At 38.4% G+C, this 15383-nt stretch overlaps 1 protein-coding gene across 6 annotated transcripts in view; it reads left to right on the forward strand.

Annotated features, from left to right (window-relative positions):
- The first annotated feature begins 967 nt into the window (after positions 1-967).
- ABCB1 (ATP binding cassette subfamily B member 1) overlaps positions 968-15383 on the forward strand; it is a 55590-nt gene continuing 41174 nt past the window's right edge. For 2 of the 6 annotated variants that reach the window (XM_082045342.1, XM_082045347.1), the window contains exons 1-5: positions 968-1153; positions 14090-14257; positions 14599-14639; positions 14907-14942; positions 15067-15188. In XM_082045342.1, the coding sequence (XP_081901468.1) occupies positions 15091-15188 (98 nt within the window). In that variant the 5' untranslated portion in view covers positions 968-1153; positions 14090-14257; positions 14599-14639; positions 14907-14942; positions 15067-15090. Of the gene's footprint in view, positions 1154-14089; positions 14258-14458; positions 14640-14906; positions 14943-15066; positions 15189-15383 lie in introns of all 6 variants that reach the window. The other 4 variants (XM_082045344.1, XM_082045343.1, XM_082045345.1 and 1 more) reach the window with 4 other exon arrangements.

The following is a 15383-nucleotide window of genomic DNA, read 5'->3' on the forward strand; positions in this document are numbered from 1 at the left end:
CTCTGGACAGCTCATATAGTCCCATTGGGTCACTCAATTTACCTTGAACTGGGAATCCCCAGCAATATGGAACCCTTCTTTTCTTCCCAGGCCTCCACATAATTCCTTGTTGATTTGCCCTGCAAAATATATTCCATGCTTCATATCAATTTATTGGTTTAAATCTCATCTGGAAACACAACATTAGATGCCTGCACTGTGGTAGACTTTCTTTACTGGAACTACCTCAACCCATTTTGTCAGTTGATTTAGTATTAGCAAACAATGCTTAATTCCCCTTTATGTGGTAGGTGGGATTAAGATGGGACTACATGTGGTTTAGTGGAGTCTATTTTTAAGCAACTGTGTACACATCTATCTTCGTGCTCTGCCAGCTGTTCTGTCTTCTAATACTCCCTTTTGCATTCATACAACCCCTACATGATCCTGTTTATGCACATATTGAAACAAATCTACTTGAAGGGTATAGAGTGCTCTCCATGTAAAAGTGTTTGTCCTTTGGCCACATTACACTCTCTGTGCTTCACCTGTCTACTAGGTTGTACAGGAATGGCACCTCCCTTTCCTCATTTCCATGTTACAATGTGGCTAGGTCTTTGATACCTTGCTTTGGAGGATTTTATTTGTTTTCAAACTGGGTGCGTCTTCAAATGTTAAGTCTACTGGGACCACCACAACCTTGGCAAGGTCATTTGCTTGACTATTCCAATAATGCTAATTCTGTGTTTTTCCTTTTGCTATGCTTTTACATGACCTGCATTTTTTTACCTCTCTTCTTCTTTCAACTCTGTTCAGTATTTCCTTTCCATGATCAACAGGCTACCAGATTTCCATTCTGTGTTGCCGGGTCATCTTTTCTCTGTGTCGGTAACCAAATAGTTACAGCGTGATATATCCGGTCTGAAACTATGTATAAAACCAGATCATTTCCTTCAGGTTCCTCTTTTAACTTTGTTAGCAGAGCTTGTAGCTGTGTGGCTTGTGCAGAGCAAAGGCAGGCAGCTCTTCTTATTTTTCCCAGGGGTTGCAGCATATCTAATAGAGCATTTTCCAGCCTTTTGAGTAAAACTGGACCCACCTGTGAACCACACTGAATATCCTGTGGCACAAAGTCAGCAACGGAGCTTTTATCTGGCGAGAGACACAGAAACAGGTAAAGGATATTTTTGTTTGTTCCAGTGGTTACAAACCATATAGGGCTGGTGTCAAAATCTGCTTGTCTTCTGCATAAAGCTGTTAATTTCTGAACGCCAATGTCATGCAGTTAACCTAGGGTTTGATACATATGCAGATTGTACTTTTCCACTGATTATGTACTTTGCTGGAGTGTGTGTGATATGTACTACTGCAAAACAGCCTCTAGTGATACTACCAAAGCTCATTGCCTAGGCTAATGCTAAACCTAGATTTTAATATGGAGCAGAGTTCTTTCGCACTGACCTTGAAAGTCTCAAAGCAAAGGCTGTGACTTATTTCATCTTATTTCTGTGTTCTTGAAACAGCATGGTCCAAAGGTCTAGATCAGTAGCAGCCGGCTGATCACGATACAGCTTATAGGAATCTGGGCATCTTATGGCTGGGGTTTGAACTAGTGCAGTTTTGCCTCAGTTCTTTCTTTGTTCTCTGTTCTTTCTGTTCCTGTTTGTGAAATTTCTTTACTTATTTGATTAGTGGTTTTCCAGTTTCATGCAAATGTAAGGATAATCTCATAGAAATGTAAGTAATTTCAAAAGTGCGTCTAATACAATTATTACTGTAGGGACATGGACTCTCATAGTCAGTTCTACCCTTTGGTGATCCCACTATCACTCCTCCTTCCTGACCTAAAACTATTTCTGAATATTTAACTTCAGATTGTACTAACTGAATTTTGTCTTTATTAGCTTTAAAACCTGTGTTTTGAGTAAGGCTGGTTAATTATTGGGTATATTCCTGGACTTTCAGTCCAGTTTTGGCATGTATCAACACATCTTCGATATGTGATATAACACATTTTGATGGTAATTTCATCCACATGTGATACATTTGATCTCAAAGTCTTGAGGTACAGGGATAAAACAATATTGCTTTGCTTCATGGGCAAATACTTGTTTTTACCAGCTTTCCTCTGCTAGTGGAATTGCAAAGGAAGTATTGGCTAAGTCAATACCAAAAAAAACCAATGAGATATTCTACATAGTGCTACAAGAATTACAGGCATCTTTCCAGCACAAACAACCTGAGAGGTGGTTACCTTATTGAAGTGTTAGAAATATCCACTTCTAGGCTTTTTCCTTTGCTTTTAACCCTGGAAAAATGGGATGTTAAAATTATAGGTCTCTGTACTAGGACCTTGCTTTCCAGTAAACTTGTTGATGGTGGGTTGGAGTCCTTCTTCTGCTTCTTGCAGTTGTTGGTATTGGTTTTTTGGGGAAGGAGGATCTTGACCTTACACAACTTCTATTTTTCCACATTTTAACTTACAGACACACAAAACTTGAGGAAATTGTGTTACCCAAATATCCACTGTTTTTACTTCCTCCGGATTCTTAGTAACAAAGCATCAATGACTTGCAGGAATCACTCCACCCTCACCCTCCTACTGGTCAGTCCCAATTCCACAAACATCCGTAGCAAAATCTGCAGCTAATCCATTTTGTTTCAGCAAGACTATGCCAATAATTCCCTGCTGTTTATAAGAGGGATCCTCCCATTCCTACACTCAGAAGGAACTCCTGAACTTGGCAGCTTTTTAACTGCAGGCATAGATATTAAAAGAGGTGCTAGACCATCCTTTCATGCATATAATACAAGTTTTAGCATTTTTACAGTTTCTTGATTTCAAGCTGGAACAAATAGTCATTGAAGAGTGTTTATGAACACTGTGGTATCAATTAACATCTTAGCACTAGTGGTAGTTAATGTTCTTTACCTGACCGCTCAGCACTAATATTGTTATTGGCCATTTGCATCGGTTATGTTGTAATTTTACCACTAGAGCAGAGGCAGGTAGACAGCAGAGTGTCCCTAGTCTTTATTTTTGAGAGGGAAAGATGGTGCCCGAGGGCTTCACTGAGGAGGACCTGCTATGTTCTGTAGATTTTGTTCCTCCTCCTCGTCTTTTTTCATTAGCTTGACAAAAGAAGCCAGTAGGGGAATTATGGATTTTATCTCATTTTCTTATATATTTGCCTCTTTTTCTCAAATTTGCCTTCTTGCAGCCCTATTGGTGTTCCCTAGAGGATGTTTTTATTATGTTCTCCAAGGATGTTCTGCAGTTACTGTTACCACCTCTTTTTATACGATGAGCTAAATCCACACTGGGGACTGTTTTCTCCTTTCTGTTCCTTTTGATCTTGATTTTTAAGTGGAGACTGTGGGTCCTTTATGACCATATTTCTGAAAATTACAGTATGTGCAGACCTGTCAGATCCATGGGACTGAGATTTCCTTGCATTCCTTCTTACCTTCATTACCTTGCTCATTTGTTTAAGCTGAATTTGCAGCTCCTCCCATCTTATTTCTGCTTGATTCACAGGTCCTAGAATTACTCTTGCTGGCTTAACCCTCGTACCAAGGCACTGTGGTTCTATTAACTCAAATCCATCTCTGGATGTCAGTCCCAACAATTTTTCCAGGATTAATATGATTTTATATCTTATTAATATTCTTTTAGTGGAATAACCTGCTAGCCAAATCTTCTTTTGGTGCTCAGATAACTGTTCTGAGACATCTACCTACTAAATTTCTTACAGGAGTTTCTTCTTGCAATGTAACTGACAACCATACTCTACTCTGAGGCTGGGTTTGTAAGGGCTGTGCAATCTTTACTAGTTAAGGAAAGTTAATCCTCAAGGCTTGCAAGCCTGATTTTACAAGTTTCTAAATTCAGTGGCCTCAAGGTTTAAGCAGTTTCTCTTGCTTGGTCTGCAGTCAGGTCAGCTATTTTTGTTATCATCTCCCAAGTTTTAGGAGCAACACAACCAATCAGGAGTAGCCAGTGCTGTGTTCTGTTTTCACCACTGTTTTGGTTGTATCCATTTAACTGGATCATAGAAGCTTATTTTGCTCTCAAATTGTCATGAGTTTTCAGATTAGTTGAGGACTGAGTTTCCCATATATCCCTGTTTTATTTTGGATAGAGAAATTTTAACAAATTCATTATGTATAGTTGACAGTTGTGTCCTGGGTGACTGCTATTGAAGTAAAGGGCTCTCTGAGTGTTCAGACATCTTTCTGTACAGAATAGTAGCTTTCAGGATCTGTCTTCAAGTTAGTAAATGGTTCACTGCAAAAACTATAATGTAAACCTAGCAACTGGAAACTGAGGACCTACTCTTAAAAACCATTAGACTAGTATTATATACCCAGGTCAAGAGAGAGACAAAAATCTGACTTTTTATCATCATCTAGATCAAAGTTGATGTACAACAGAGGGTTTTGGTTACACTTGCCATTGTTCTCACGCATATTTTGCTGGTATGGACGATATATATACATATTTATTTTTTTCTGTTGTTTACCCTTTTATTTTCCCCTATATAGTCATATAAATACACGTGAAGAAGATAAGGGGATTTTCATAGGTGAACAATATCATTATTGCTTTCCTCTATTTCATGTCACAGTTTAACATTAATATATGACTCATCTGATATGGCATGTCAATCAACTCCTTATCTGTGTGAGGAGATCAGTTTACCATTATCAGAATAAGCCATCACTATTAATATTGTGCTAGCACGAAGGATGTTTTGATCCCTATCCTAGCAGTGGCACATAAACAGGATAATAACTTTTACCTGTTCTTGGGGTTAAAATGTTTATGGGTAACATCTTACTATGAAATCTTGCAGTAAGCATTATTCTGCCTCTCTTCACCCTCTTGTGAACCAGAGGAAATTGTCATGGTTCACTGGAAGAAGGTAAACTCAGTAACAAATTAAGTGTGATCACCTAATCTAACCCCCAGTATATGAAAAAACATACATGCCCTCATGATGCTGTAGACTTATCTTCATTTTCAGGCCATACAAAAGCAAGCACATATACTTTTCTTGGGTGACCTACCACTCTTAAATAGTTCAGTCTGCCAGAAATATGAATATAGGTGGAAATCAATTAGGAAAGCAGGTAGTAATTGTGTCCTGTGATGTGACACACCACACTAGTATTCAAGAGGTGTATTTGTCACAGATATATTTGGGACAAGATGAAGTACCACATTTCAAAGATTTTTTTTTTTTTTTTTTTTCCTTGTAAACATGTAATTTCATATACACATTAGATTTGCACTACCAAATGTGTGTGTGAGAAGTTATTTCTGGTCATGTCACATAGGCATCTTACTTTGCTAATGTGTTGCCAAAATGTTCCATAAATAACCTAGGCCGATAGATTCATCTTCTTCATGGGGACCATACCATTTAGAACCAGTTTTCTTTATATAATTTGGCCTTGTTCTGGTTATACGTTCTTATAACTGCCAACTCAGTGGACCTTTTAATGAGCTGATTGCCAACATGAGTAATCACCAGAGAAATCATCTGTCTTCTTTAGGATGTGAGATAACCTAGTAATATATCTGTCCCAAGACACTATGGAAAATGCTAGAGTGTCTTCTGCAAATAGCTCATTACATGGAATTGCTACCATATCATGGATAGATACAAGGCTTTTTTTGTATGCCACAAAGTCCCAAGATGCTCACCAAAGGTAGTTTAAAACAGATCTGTTCTCTAAATCCAGCTCTCCTTCATAGTAGGGACCATACAGGGAACCTCAGAGGATGATCTCATTGAGGAATCCCTGTAGTATTTACTAAGCATATCTTGTCCACAGGGGGACCTGTAGATCCTCAGGATGTGTGACTTAGGATATCTTATTTCTAAGGGAACAGCATTCCTAGTGTGCTAGGTGCAGACACTGAATAGAAGATATAGGTCTTTTCTTACAGTAGCAGGTATCTCAGTTTGACTGAGTGGTCAAATGAGGTCATGAGAGTTGCTTCCTTGAACATTTTTCCATACTGACAAACTCACTTGCCCTCAGTGAAGGGTGATGTGGAAAACAGGGCTGCCCTGAACACTTTGTTCAGTCAGGGCAAGTTGTTAGTCATTCACTATTTGTTGCTCAATATAAAAAGAAATAAAGTAATTCTTTTTAGTGTCATGACCCTTGCACAGTTCATATGTCATTTTAGACAAGCAGAATGTAACCTGGGCACAGGTAGTTACTCAGCATTGAGTCAGAAAGGAGGAAGTCTAGAGTTCAAATGGTGAGGAAATTGGAATATAAACAGTTGTCTCTGATGGGGCTGAAACACTGTCCCAAGCCTCATGGATTAAGGGTCCTGTGAACATCACCATTTTGTGGATCCACTTCTGAGTCTGTCTGGCTCTGACCTACAGCCTCTATCTCCCATTCTGTCTGGAATGTAGACAAGAAATCACATGATTTCACAGTCCATGCAGGGAAGGGAGCATTGGGGAAGACCCCCAAGGTTTCCTGATTAGTGAAATACTTTGTATTGGTTATTTTTACTGTTTGTTGGGCAGGAAGGTCTCTACTAATATTACTCTGAGTTTGGCCATGCTTAGCACTTCTTACATTTTTTCGATCATGTTGTTGTTTAATATGTTATGTCACTTTTATACAAAGTTTATGCTTAGAAATGAGTAAGAAATAAATAAGAAAAAACATGAAATTTAGATGTTTGAGGCAGAAGTCTAATAAATTCAAGTTTCAGTGGGAAATATATGGGAAAAGGTTGTTTTGCCCTTGATATGGATAATATGTGGGAGTAGAGCAATAAACCTTTTTGGAATCAGAATATATTTTAATGATCTTATGAGGTAGTGGCGTGTCAGGACTGGAGTGAGTTTCAATAGAAAAGAAAGAAAAGAGCAAAATAGTATTTTGAATAGGTGAGAAATTAGTTTTAGTTTAGAATGCTGGTATAAATTTAAGTAAAATAATAATGTTATTGTAGTATAGATATCAATGAAATTGTATCAAGCACTATAATACTGTACCCTACACTGGCTGCTTAATAAATATATGAAGAAGTTGCTGTGAAGATAAGACAGTTAAGAAATGTTCTTTAGGAGTTTTTCTAGGATTGGCACTCATTTAGATTTTTACATAGCAGAGCTGTCAATGAGAGAGAATGTTTTAATCCCTTGGGAAGACAATTTTCTATCCTTTAGAAAGCATGAAACATATAGGATAAAGCAGATCAGCTATCAAAAGCTGACCTCTAAATGCTATGCAGCTGTCTGTTTCTGAGTGATGTTTGGCCAATGATAAGATTAATGAACCCCTATGGAATGAGGGAAGTTGGGAGTTAAGGGAAAATACGGATAACAAGAAAATAGAGCACTTGGTTTGAGTCAATAGAATGACTACAGCTAATTGCCTCTTCAGGAAATGTAGCCATGATGTAGCTGGCCACAATATACAGAAATGTGATGTTCTTGTTGCTGAAGTGCTGCATAGTGAGAGTTAATTCCTTCAGTCTCTTTAGAACTATTTCTTGCAAAGTGATCCCTTCTAAGCACATCTTGATATCACAAATAGAATCTCCCTGGTGGATCTACCTGGATTGTTGTCAGAGATGCATTGGCATTGTGGCATGTGAAGCAGACAGAGTTGTGGCATGTGGTTGGATGTTTCTGGAAGCAGAAGTGGTTGGTAAGAGGAAGCATGACTACCCAGTGTCCATGGGTACAGCTATATAAAATGTTTGGAGCCTGGGAGCAAGTATGATATGCACTGGATGCAATTGCCCATAGAATCACATTTACCTTACAGAATAGAATCATTTATTTTACAGTAAACATCAAAAAGAAACAAAGCAATTTCCCTATAGTCAAAGACTAACATTCAGAATATGGTCATAGTGCCATAATTTATCTCTTATGAGATAAATTGAATGAAGTGATTATTTTTAGTCATTTCACTAGAATAATAACATCCAATATACAAGGTTAAGTAAAATAAGTATACTTCCAAATGGCTACAGCACAAGGAAGTCAAATTAGTTATAGAAATTTCAAAAATACACAGATTTTTAAATACATTCCAGTTTGGGACTACTTTCCTCAATGGAAAGCAGTGAAACGGTTCGAGTCCGGAGGACAGCAATGTCAAAGATGAATAGCACAAAGTCTATCCAGAAATGTTATAGGAACTGAGGGGGTTTTGTTTAGAGAGGACAGACAACACTTGTGAAAGCAGTATTAAGATTTCAAAAGTACTGCAAAGTGGAATGGAAGTTGTTCTTCATATTTGCTGTGGATAGGGAAGGGGTAATAAGTATAACCTATCTCAAGGGCAATACAGGTTAGGCATCAGAAAAACTTCCTAACAGTTCAGATACTCTGAAAATCTCTGCCTTTTTTTTTTTTTTTTTTTTTTTTTTTGGAAACTGCCAACTTAATTTCATTCTATGAAAGATTACCCACCTAGTTGACCCCTGGCTGTACATACAGACTGGGGGACGAGATGCTGGAAAGCAGCTCTGCAGAGAGGGATCTGGGGGTTCTGGTTGATGGCAAGTTGAACATGAGAAATGGAAATATTTATAAAATGCAATTTTAAATAGTGTTGTAGAATAGTATAAGTCAATATGAATAGCTATGATTTCTGTATAGCTTATAATATACTGTTATGTATTGAAATGTAAATACTTGCGCTTGTAAACTCCTTCCCCTCCTCCTCAGGAGTTCAACTGTCTGTAATCCAAGACACAGCTGCATAACCCTCTCTCTCAGACTTGTGAGGAAATTGCTAAATTCTGAGTAAGAACTCCAAAAAAGTTGATAGGGTGGACTTCTGCATGTTAAGAGTGGTAAAACTGCAGACAGAGGTAAAACTCTTGAGATGGAGCCAGGCAGCAGTTCAAGGATTCAAGAGGAAAAACAGCATAATGGAAAGGAGAAAAATCCTAAGGGAAAAGCAGGGATTTGGAAGACAGCAGTTCAGTCACCATGAGGATCCATTCCAAGGGCAGAAACCAGCCCTACCCCACCTCACTGAGAACTTCCTGGCCAGCAAAGACTTTTCCTTATTTAGGTCACTGAGCATACTGACACTCATTTAGTATTTCATTAATTTAAGTTATCTTTTGTGTGTAGTAAGTAATCAGTAACTGCCGAACGCTTTTGTGTATGTTGAGCTTACAAAGGCTCTTTGTGCATGGTAAGAGGTGTCCAATCAAAGTTAGGGAAAAGAAAAACTCATTCAAGCTCCTTGGTATATCATTAGCTAGAAAAATAATCATTTAAAATGCAACTATACTGCAAGCAGTGATTATGAAAACTAAAATCCTCACACATTAATGCACCATTAAGTCATATTTATAACTTCAGTGATAAATAAACAAGTAAATAAGTATTTGCTTTGGTTTCTTGTTGTTTGCTATTTTTATTGATAAGCTTAAAATTGTTAGATTTTATTGATTTTTTTTTTTTTAAAGTTGAAGTTATCATGCTGTTATCAATTAAAATTTCTGTGACAGTGGTTTATTCTTATATCATGTGTCAATTGGTCATCCTCTTTGCTGGCCTGTATCAGGTTAAAAAAAATACATGCATCTAATGTATGATTTGTGGGATGAAATTGTCTCAACATGAGTTGGTTAAATCAGTAGTTTACCCCCAGCTTTAACCAATCTTTGACATCATCAAGGGAGATTTCTTTTTAATTCTGTAGGCTGAATCCCTGAAGCACGAACTCTTGGGTAGACATTGTCTGTATCAAATGGACATTGACTTAGTGCAAAATAAAGATGTTCTAAACATCTTGAAAGCAGAGTGTCCTGTTTACTCAAAAGTCGAAGAAGAGAGAAAACATCTTTTTCTCCTACTTACTAGTCTCGACATTTCCCACAGAAGATGGATTTAAACAGACAACCAATCTATGACCTTTGAGCTATTCAAGGCTCATAAACTATTCAAAATTCATTCCCAAACCAGTTTGTTATCCTATGATCAGAAGAAGCAGGAATCTGCTGATACAACTGTTGTACAATTCAAACCCCTATTGGACAAGCAAGAGAAAAATGGCTGATAAGGTTCATGCACAGGGATTGTCCAAAACTCTGCTAAATGTTCATCTCATCCCTGTCCCACATGGGTACTCTGTGAAGATAATGACAGCTGCAGCTTGAAGAGCTACCTCCATTGAGTTGTGTGGTAAATGTTTTAAGAAATTTTAGCCAGCTGAAAGTTCTGGAAAGTGACTCATAGGATCAGGAGAGTTGACCTTGTCTAAATTAAAGCCTATACAAGAGGAAAATATCTAGTTTCACTTAAAAAACTGCAGTTGTTCCCAGGTTCATTGCACCTATTGGGTGGCTGCTTCCATGCTCCATTTCCCTTCATGGAAATTGTTTAGTTCAAGACAGAACAATATCTCTTGGATGCTATTACTTCTATGAGGATCTTAATTGCCAGATATCTTTTCTATATGAGAATACTTGTAAGTTTTCATAAAGTTTATTCAACACTCTCTTTTACAGTAATAGCCAATTTCCTTTTACCTGACATAGTTTTATGGCTCCTACATTTTATTAACACATCTTTTTAGAATTTTGAGCATAAGAACTTGTTGCATTTTTGAAGGATGACCATTAGGTCTCTTGAAATTAATTGATTCCTCTCTTCTACTTGATATAAATACATGGTTTGAATCCTCTCTCTTGGACACTCTACTGCAATGAGAGATTGTACTGTAACAATAAACTATGACAAACCTTAAATCCTTCTCTAAATCATTGCTCTTACAGACCATTCACCCATCTTGTCAGTATAGCTCTGTTCTTCACAAGAGTCTTTAAGTTGTATTTTGCATCATTATAACATAATTTTTGGACTGCAGTTAAGTTACGTGACATGGATCATTCTGTATTTTACAGAATCGTACTCACTATTAATTATTCCAGACTGTTTCCATGCATTTATTTCTCCAAATTTACTTATCCAGTTTTCTCCTGTATGTAAAAATGTCTTAATACTTCATGAACAAACTGATCGTAAATCAGCATCTGGAATGGTGGAAAAAGTCCATTAAGATAAAGTCCAGCAAAGCACTTAGGCACACAAGTTCTACAGACAGCTGAAAGCAGCCTCGCAATTACAGGCCCTGGTTGTTGTGAGGGATTTTAACTACCCTGATGTTTGCTGGAAGGACTACTCAACCAGCCAGCCACAGTCCAGGAGGTTCCTCCAGTGCATTGATGATAACTTCCTCATGCAAATGGTGAATGAGCCAACTAGTAGAGGAGCGCTGCTGGATCTCATCCTCACTACCAAGGAGGGTCTGGTTGAAGCAGTAAAGGTTGAGGGCTGCACTGGCTGCAGTGACCGTGAGATGGTGGAGTTCAGGATCTCATGCGACAGGAACAGAATACCAAGTGGAATCACAACCCTGGATTTCAGTAGGGCCAGCTTTGGCCTTTTCAAGGAATTTCTGGGGGAAATCCTGTGGGAAAAGTTACTTGAAGGTAAAGGAGCCCAAAATAGCTGGTTAGCATTCAGTGACTGCTTCTTCCAAGCTCAAGATCAGAGCATCCCGACACGTAGGAAGTCAAGGAAGGGAGCCAGGAGACCTGCTTGGTTAAACAGGGAACTGTTGGGTAAGCTCAAGTGGAAGAGGAGAGTTTACAGATCATGGAAGGAGGGGCTGGCCACTTGGAAAGAATATAAGGCTGTTGTCAGAGGATGTAAGGAGGCAACTAGCAAAGCTAAGGCCTCCTTAGAATTAAATCTTGCACGAGGGTTCAAGGACAACAGAAAGAGCTTCTTCAAATACATGGCAGATAAAACTAACACCAGAGGCAATGTAGGCCCACTGATGAGTTGGGTGGGTGCCCTGGTGACAGAAGATACAGAGAAGGCAGAGTTACTGAATGCCTTCTATGTCTCTGTCTACGCTGCCGGAGGATGTCCTGAGGAGCCCTGTACCACTGAGGCCCCAGAGGAAGTCAGGACAATGGAGGAGTCTGCCCTGGCTGATGAGGACTGGGTTAGAGAGCAATTAAGCAATCTGGATATCCGTAAATCCATGGGTCTGGATGGGATGCACCTCCAGGTGCTGAGGGAGCTGGCTGAAGTCATTGCTAGACCACTCTCTATCATCTTTGCCAAGTCTTGGGAAATGGGAGAGGTGCCTGAGGGCTGGAGGAAAGCAAATATCACTCCAGTCTTCAAAAAGGGCAAGAAGGAGGACCCAGCTAACTATAGACCAGTCAGCCTCACCTCCATCCCTGGAAAGGTGACAGAACAACTTATCCTTGGTGCCATCTCAAGGCATATCAAGGATAAGAGGGTCATTAGGGGCAGTCACCATGGCTTCACCAAGGGGAAGTTGTGCTTGACCAACCTCATTGACTTTTATGAGGACATAACCAGGTGGAGAGATGATGGCAAAGCAGTGGATGTGGTCTACCTTGACTTGAGTAAGGCATTTGACACAGTCTCCCGCAGCATTCTTGCACCTAAACTAAGGAAGTGTGGTCTGGACGATGGGGTAGTAAAGTAGACTATGAACTGACTGAAGGAAAGAAGCCAGGGAGTTGTGGTCAATCAGGCGGAGTCTAGTTGGAGGCCTATATCTAGTGGTGTCCCTCAAGGGTAGGTACTGGGACCAGTACTTTTCAATATATTAATCAGTGACTTGGATGAGGGAATAGAGTGCACTGTCAGTAAGTTTGCTGATGACACCAAGCTGGGAGGAGTGGCTGACACGCCAGAAGGCTGTGCTGCCATCCAGCGAGGCCTGGACAGGCTGGAGAGTTGGGTGGGGAAAAATTTAATGAAATATAACAAGGGCAAGTGTAGAGTCTTGCATGTGGGTAGGAACAACCCCAGGTTCCAGTATAAGTTGGGGAACAACCTGTTAGAGAGCAGCGTAGGGGAAAGGGACCTGGGGGTCCTGGTGAACAGCAGGATGACCGTGAGCCAGCACTGTGCCCTTGTGGCCAGGAAGGCCAATGGCATCCTGGGGTGTATTAGAAGGGGGGTGGTTAGTAGGTCGAGAGAGGTTGTGTCTCCTTCTCTGCAGACATTCAAAACCCGCCTGAACACATTCCTGTGTAGCCTCATATAGGTGTTCCTGCTCCGGCAGGGGGATTGGTGTGGATGATCTTCTGAGGTCCCTTCCAATCCCTAACATTTTGTGATTCTGTGATTCTGTGAAGTTAAAACCCAGAAATCTTCCTGTTAACTGCTGTGGATAAAAAACTTCTTCTCAGTGAGGGTACCAGAGCACTGGAATAGGCTGCCCTGTCTTTGCTGGAGACATTCAAAACCTGCCTGGACATGTTCCTGTGCGACCTCACCTAGGCGTTCCTGCTCCAGCAGGGGGATTGGACTGGATGATCTTTTGAGGTCCCTTCCAATCCCAAACATACTGTGATACTGTGATACTGTGTGATAGAAATCTAAACAAATATCTCAGGATGACTTTTCATAAACAGACAATATTTATATTTATTAATTCCTTATATTTTGTTTGACAGACCATGGTAAACTACCCTTTCTAAAGTAATCCTGACTCTGATAAGACTCTTTGTATTCCTAAACACTGTAAATGTACTCAGTTTTATCAAAATTTTGAGATTACAGGTAAGCATGACCAAAAGGAACAAAAGTTATCTCTTCTGGTTAATTATCAGATTGAGTAATTTTGTTTGAGTGAAGTGACAGGAGACATACAGAGAAATTCATGCAAATTTTCTTATCTTCTAGAATAGGGATTTTTATTTAACATTTCGTAAATTTTATTACTGTAAAGGTGTTGAACATATCTATTTTACTATATGCATTGAAATAACAGTTAAGAAGTGCAATTAATTTATTTTAAATGTTTTAAATAGTTGTTTTTATTTAATTGAATTAATTCCTACAGATACTCATAAAAACAATATATTTCACGATTTTGAAGAGTTTAGAATCTGAGCATACATTCACAAATCAGAATGATTCTAATTGAGCACCATAGATATTCCCAAACCATTTCTAAACTGAGTCTGAAACTCGTCATGCTGCTCTGCAGTTATTCAAATGAAAAATGATATGAACTGTAATAAAATCCTGTTTTATTTCAGGTTAGATGGGTCATATTTTCCTGGATGAGACTTAGAAGAAGGTAAAAGAAACGAAAGAATAAAACACTCCTTTTCTGTTATTTGGTTTCCTTCTCACTGTGTATTAAAGAATGGATTCATCCTTAAGTGTAGGAGTAACTTGGAGTATTCAGCACCATCTCTAATAAGGTAAAAATGAATTCCTAGGAGTTTTAAGGGACATAATTAAGCCAACAGTGATAAGGGGAACTTCTCCTGGTGGAATATTAGACTGTTCAGGCTTATTTTGCCAGGTGACAATGAAATAACCATTTATTTAATAACTTCCTTTGTTAAATACGCTAAAGGGAGGCAGAGTCCAAAGTGCTTAAACTTTACTCTCCAAAGTAGGTGAGGCAACGGAACTGGGAGGGGGGAAGGACAAGAAAAAAAAATATATAAAGCTGTTCATCATCTCTGTTTTACATAAGAGCAAAGTCCAGTCATGGTGCACGTCCTCAACCACATTAATTCATCTGATTTTTGAACAGTCTTTCAGAGAACTACACACAAACCAAGAACAACCTTCACGGTAAGTCAATGTATTTTTCTTCTAAATCAGAGATATTTGTAAAATTCACTGATTACTGAATTGGGAAAATTCCAAATAACTGTGTATTCTTTTAAATAAACCTCTACTTTCCCATTTATTTTGTATGTCTGTGCTGAATTACAGAAAATATAAAGCTTATATTCTTCAAATGAAATTAAAGGAAAGACACACAGTTATCAAATAGACAGAAATACAAAATGTACATGTTTGTAAGCAAAATCCAAATTTCTGGCTTTGTTTCCACAGGTTTATACTTGCCTGTGACGAGGATTCATTTACAACGTATGACATTAATACCTTTTTTATTTTAATAAGTATCTATATTTTTATTTCAAACAAATCATTATTGATATTACTGTTCTTGGCTTAATGCCTGTGTATTTCTCAGTAAGATATTATTTTACAGGAAGCTAACTTAAATAAATTTAAAATGCATTCTGAAGATGAAAAGAAGCGGATGCGTATTGCAAATAGAAATAGTTATGAGGTCACTGCCTTCAACCAGGGTCATGAATCTGAGGACAAACAGTAAGTATTCTTAAACATTGCAAATATGTTCTATATTGAAGCTTATAAGGTTAAATTATTTTAGATTTTTATTTAATTTTTAAAATTTTTCTTGTTTTATCAGGAAAGTCTAATAACAGAAAGCTTTGTATCAATTTGAAAGTATCATTGACTGACACATTTATTTGGTGCAGAAGACCATTTATCTTTTTTCTT

The sequence above is a fragment of the Streptopelia decaocto genome (assembly GCF_964273445.1).
Source record: "Streptopelia decaocto genome assembly, chromosome: 2".
Lineage (NCBI taxonomy): Eukaryota > Metazoa > Chordata > Aves > Columbiformes > Columbidae > Streptopelia > Streptopelia decaocto.